Here is a 4648-nt window from a genome sequence, read left to right on the forward strand (position 1 = left end):
ACTGTACCAAGTGATTTTTTTAAAATCAAAAACTCTTTGGGCAGTGAGGGCAGGACTGAGGCCAAGACAGGCCAGGGAAACGGCTGTTTGGGCAGTCTGTGGCCACTGCAAGAGGTTCACGGAGATTCATTGCCATGTGGAAGCAGCCATACAGTACTCTTTTCCTGTATGACAATTAGATTGCACAACACTTACAAAGTACTATTAGATGACATTAATCAGGTGGACTCTACTAAGAATATTAATTGTCACAGATTTCAAATACAACTAAGAATGATCCTTTCTAACTTTTTCTATAACAGAAGGATGTCGATTCCTTTGGGAAAAAAATATTGATTCTTTCCCCTCCTCCCTGAAATAAATATCAGCACAATGTAAATCAATATAACATTTCAGTTCATCTCAGAAGGCGATGGAATTTGTGTAAATATTAAACACATCGATTGGAAGCTAAAATGATCCCAGTGGCAGTTTGAAAATAAATATTTTGCCTTTGATCATGAGTTGCAACTACAACAAAAAAAATCTCTATTTCATGCTGTGTTCAGATCTCTGAGTGTTCATTTCGATGCAGAATCAAAAATTTTATTTCGATTCATAACCTGCGAAAATCAGTAAAGCAAAACAAGAAACTCTAAAACCAACACTTTCTCACTTTCCCCAGCTTGATTTCTGAACCCCAAAGACGTGCCCACACAAGTAGGTCTAATAAGGCTTCTGAAAATACCCAGGCTTGGGACTTTGGAGACTCTGTAGCGGGAGGGAGTTCCATACTGGGAGAAGCAACCCACTGAGAAATCTCATTGTCTGATCTGACTCGATTGCATCAATGTGAAGATGTCTTCGGTGGATTTCAGGGCACTTAATAGGAATATTAAACGTGCAGAGTTATTCCAGATTGTTGATCTCTGGAAGTCCAGGGCAACTCTGCATAGCGTTATACTGTAAATGTGATTTTTGTTACCATTTAAATCACTTAAATATGGGAATTTCTGCTTTAAAAATATATATTACAGTTGCCCAGCTATGAGTGGCGATCATCTTTTCTCTTTGCTTCCTGTACCCAGGACAAATTTCTTCTTTGGATCAATTATTTTAAATGGTTCACTGGGTTAATCCATAGCCTGTCCTTTTCAAACAGTACTTGACTACTTTTCTTTTGGTGGTGTGCTGATCACATGATTTCCACCCCTGTGCATAGGCAGACATAGCAGTCTGTGCTGATGTTCTTTTCCCCACCTTGCCATCAGGTACACTAAAGGGGAAAGTCTGGTAGACACAATCAAAACACATGTATAGCCAATATCTGAATGGGGCTTAAAGCCCATTCTGTTTCTTTCAGGGGGACTTTTTCAAATTCACTGTATCTCACCTCAATAATATGGGTTGGATCCAGCCAACTTTTTTACTCAGCCTTCCCCAGTGCTGTTCCATATTGCAGCCCCCATCCCACATGGATTTTGTCCATGCAGGTCCTACAAGTGCCAGTGTAGCCATGTCAGGCGTTCAGAGGGACCCTCGACTCCTTTTTTCACTAGCAGAAAAGCTGGTTGGAGCCAACTCTATGTACTTCCAAAGAAGTAAGCTGAGGATGGTAGCACAGAGGGATGGTGGTAGAGACATGATTCCATCTAAATGGGCACATTGTTCCTCAGCAGGTCACGAGGGAAAATTAACAAACCCAGGACAACCCAACATGTGCTAAGAATCCTGCCATGGGGAACTGGGTATGCACAAATGTGTACACACACCTTGCAACAGAGAGGAGGAAGCTCCAGTTTCTCAGATAAGCCATGAAACAAATACGTTGGGTGGACTGTGAGGTACATGCACCAGGCCATAATTCCAGAGTGTCACCCTAGCCATGACCCTACCAGGAGCTGAAGAACAAGAAAAGTTCACTTTTATACCCCAATCTTCTCTACCCTAAAGAGACTCAAAGCAGCTTACAATTGCCTTCCTTTCCTCTCCCCAGAGGTAGGTGGGGCTGAGAGAGCTCTGAGAGAACTGTGACTGGCCCAAGGTCATCTAGCAAGTTTCATGTGGAGGAGTGGGGGAATCAAACCCGGTTCTCCAGATTACACTCCACCACTCTTAACCACAATACCATGCTGGCTGCACAGTTATGACCACGTAGATGAGAAACTGAAGGTCCAAGGATACAGGAAACGAGGATGGGCTGGGAAAGTGTTCAAGAGTGACACTCAGGGCCAATTCACCTGCTGCAAAGTCCTTGTGTCCACTCCTGTGGTGTCCTGTCAATCAAATATTCTCTGGGAGTCCCCTGCTCAGAACTTTAGACCTAGGCTAGGGTTGCCAGAACTCTTAGTGGAGGCAGGGGTCCTGGTGGAGGCAGGGCGTCCCCCACTGCCAATCCCTTCCCGCCAGCTACTGATCAATTGGCTGGTAGGGGGACTTACCAGGAGAAAGAGGAAGGCCCAGGCCACGTTGCCAGCGTCACACAGGAAGTGACATCATCACACCAGCAATGTCCAGGCAATGCTCTGGTATTTGGACAACAACTCTATGGTAGAAGCCATTTTACTGTAGAGTTTTTGTCCAAATACCAAACCGTTGTCCAAACGGCACAGCATGATGACGTCACTTTCAATGCAACACCAGCAATGTGGCCTGGGCCTTCCTCTTTCTCCTGGTAAGTCCCCTCCATCCCCTCTCCTAGGCACACACAGGGTCCATTTCGATTGGAATGAGGGGAGAAGGGGCTTATTCCTTCCTCCCTGCACTGTTTGCTCAACCTAAAATGTTTGCCCTGTTGTAGAAACATACTTTTAACCCAACAGACTACGTAAATGTCCCCAATGGGGAAAATAGCCATTCCTGAGGGCTGTTTAAGGAAGGGAGAAAGGTGCAGTGCCACAATCCCAGGCTGGATTGGGTCCACGTGTGCCTGGGAATTAAGTTCTGAGCCCAAACTCCTAGAGAAGGTGTGCACAGCAGGACCTGTGGCAGCTCATGGGGGACATGAAGACATTGTAAAGTGTGAATTGACACTCAGTGCTGAAACACCTTGTTGCTCGGCTGGGTCACTGCTTAGGGTTGCCAGATCTCTTGGACCTGCCAGTGGGGGATGGGGGATGAAGTTACCGGGAGTGGGAAGGAACGCTGAAAATAAATGCAATGTGCCTACGTGACCCAGAAGTGACATAGGCACACCGGGAAAATTGGTGGGCGATGCTCTGGCTTTTGGGCAAAACTCTGGGGAAATTGGTGGGTGATGTGGATAGGGATGCCATTTGCTTGCTCTGGCTTTTGGGCAAAACTCTATTGTAGAATTAGCTTCCACCATAGAGTTTTGCTCCCCAAACCAGAGCATCACCCCCCTGACGTCCCCACATCACTTCTGGGTCATGTAGGCATTTTGTGTTTATTTCCGGCAGAGTGGAGCGCCCAAAACCAGGGGAATCCTGCCTACACCAGGGGGGCCTGGCATCCCCATCACTGCTGGATGCCAGGCAGGCTGTGCCTTCAGGTCCAGAAACTTGGCTGCTGCTGCTGCTTCCCTCTCTCAGAATCCTGCTATTTAGTGAGCAGAGGAGAGGGCCGCGTGATTCACCAGCTGCCCACCCACTCCTCCCAGGCTGCAACAGTTTATCTGGGGCTGGGTAGCCAACCATTGGTGAGATCTGGAGGGGGCGGGAACCTAGGGAGTGCCATCAGCCAATGGAGATCTTTAAAACTTCTGTTCTCTCACCGCCCGCCACAGCGGTGGCAGGAAATGAAAGCTGTAGGTGGGGGAATCCTCTCTCCCGGTAGGGACATGGAAGCTCTCATCTGGGGAGTCGCGGCTTCCTTATCTCCGCTGGTGAGGCCTGTTTGTGCATGTGTTCCCTTCACAGGATTGCATCCGAAATGAAAAGCAAGACCGGCGATCTTTAAATGCAAGGGTTGGACGGACCTCTTTTCAGCCCCGACTGGCCTGCTCTGGCTCCGCGTTTGACTGGAAATCAACTCCTACCCGCTGTGCCACTTACAGCTAAGAAAAAGGGGAATGTGCCAGGCGTTGTAAAAATGCAATCCTATGCATGCTTCCCTAGGAGTGAACCCCATTGGGTAAGGTGGGACTTAATTCTGGTTAAGGATGCATAGGATTGCACTGTTGGTCAACTGGCAATGCTGTCCTATGGCGTTAAGAGTCAGAGATTCAGAGCATGCGCGGCATGACAGTAAGGAGCCAAGGAAAGCCGAAGTGTACGAAGAGCAGGACAGGAAGCGGCAGGGTAGCCTTCATGTCAAGAGCGCCACTGGACATCACGTCTGCCAGGAATTTGCCTTGCCCTTCTGTCTCTGCTGTTGGCTCGTTCTCGAAGATACGTTTGCAGGGCAGTGGCTGTGTTTCTATGATATCCCGAATGAAGCCAGTTTCATTAACGACCACCTCCTGGAGAGGAAGACAGAAACACAGTACAGGATTCATTTGCTCAGGGGTCATTTCCTGCACAGGAGGAGGAGGAGGAGGAGATTGGATTTATACCCCGCCCTTCACTTGGAGTCTCAGAGCGGCTTACAAACTCCTTTCCCTTCCCCTCCCGACAACAGACACCCTGTGAGGGGGGTCGGGCTGAGAGAGCTCAGACAGAAACTGCTCTTTTTCAAGGACAGCTGTGCCAGAGCTTGTGACTGACCCAAG

At 48.0% G+C, this 4648-nt stretch overlaps 1 protein-coding gene across 1 annotated transcript in view; it reads right to left on the bottom strand.

Annotated features, from left to right (window-relative positions):
• Positions 1-4162: 4162 nt before the first annotated feature.
• LOC107122747 (putative DBH-like monooxygenase protein 2) overlaps positions 4163-4648 on the bottom strand; it is a 38295-nt gene continuing 37809 nt past the window's right edge. Inside the window, exon 13 of the mRNA XM_015425879.1 lies at positions 4163-4399. Within this exon, the coding sequence (XP_015281365.1) occupies positions 4163-4399 (237 nt within the window). The remainder of the gene's footprint in view (positions 4400-4648) is intronic.

The sequence above is a fragment of the Gekko japonicus genome, unplaced genomic scaffold, assembly GCF_001447785.1.
Source record: "Gekko japonicus isolate JY-2015 unplaced genomic scaffold, Gekko_japonicus_V1.1 scaffold2660, whole genome shotgun sequence".
Taxonomy (NCBI): domain Eukaryota; kingdom Metazoa; phylum Chordata; class Lepidosauria; order Squamata; family Gekkonidae; genus Gekko; species Gekko japonicus.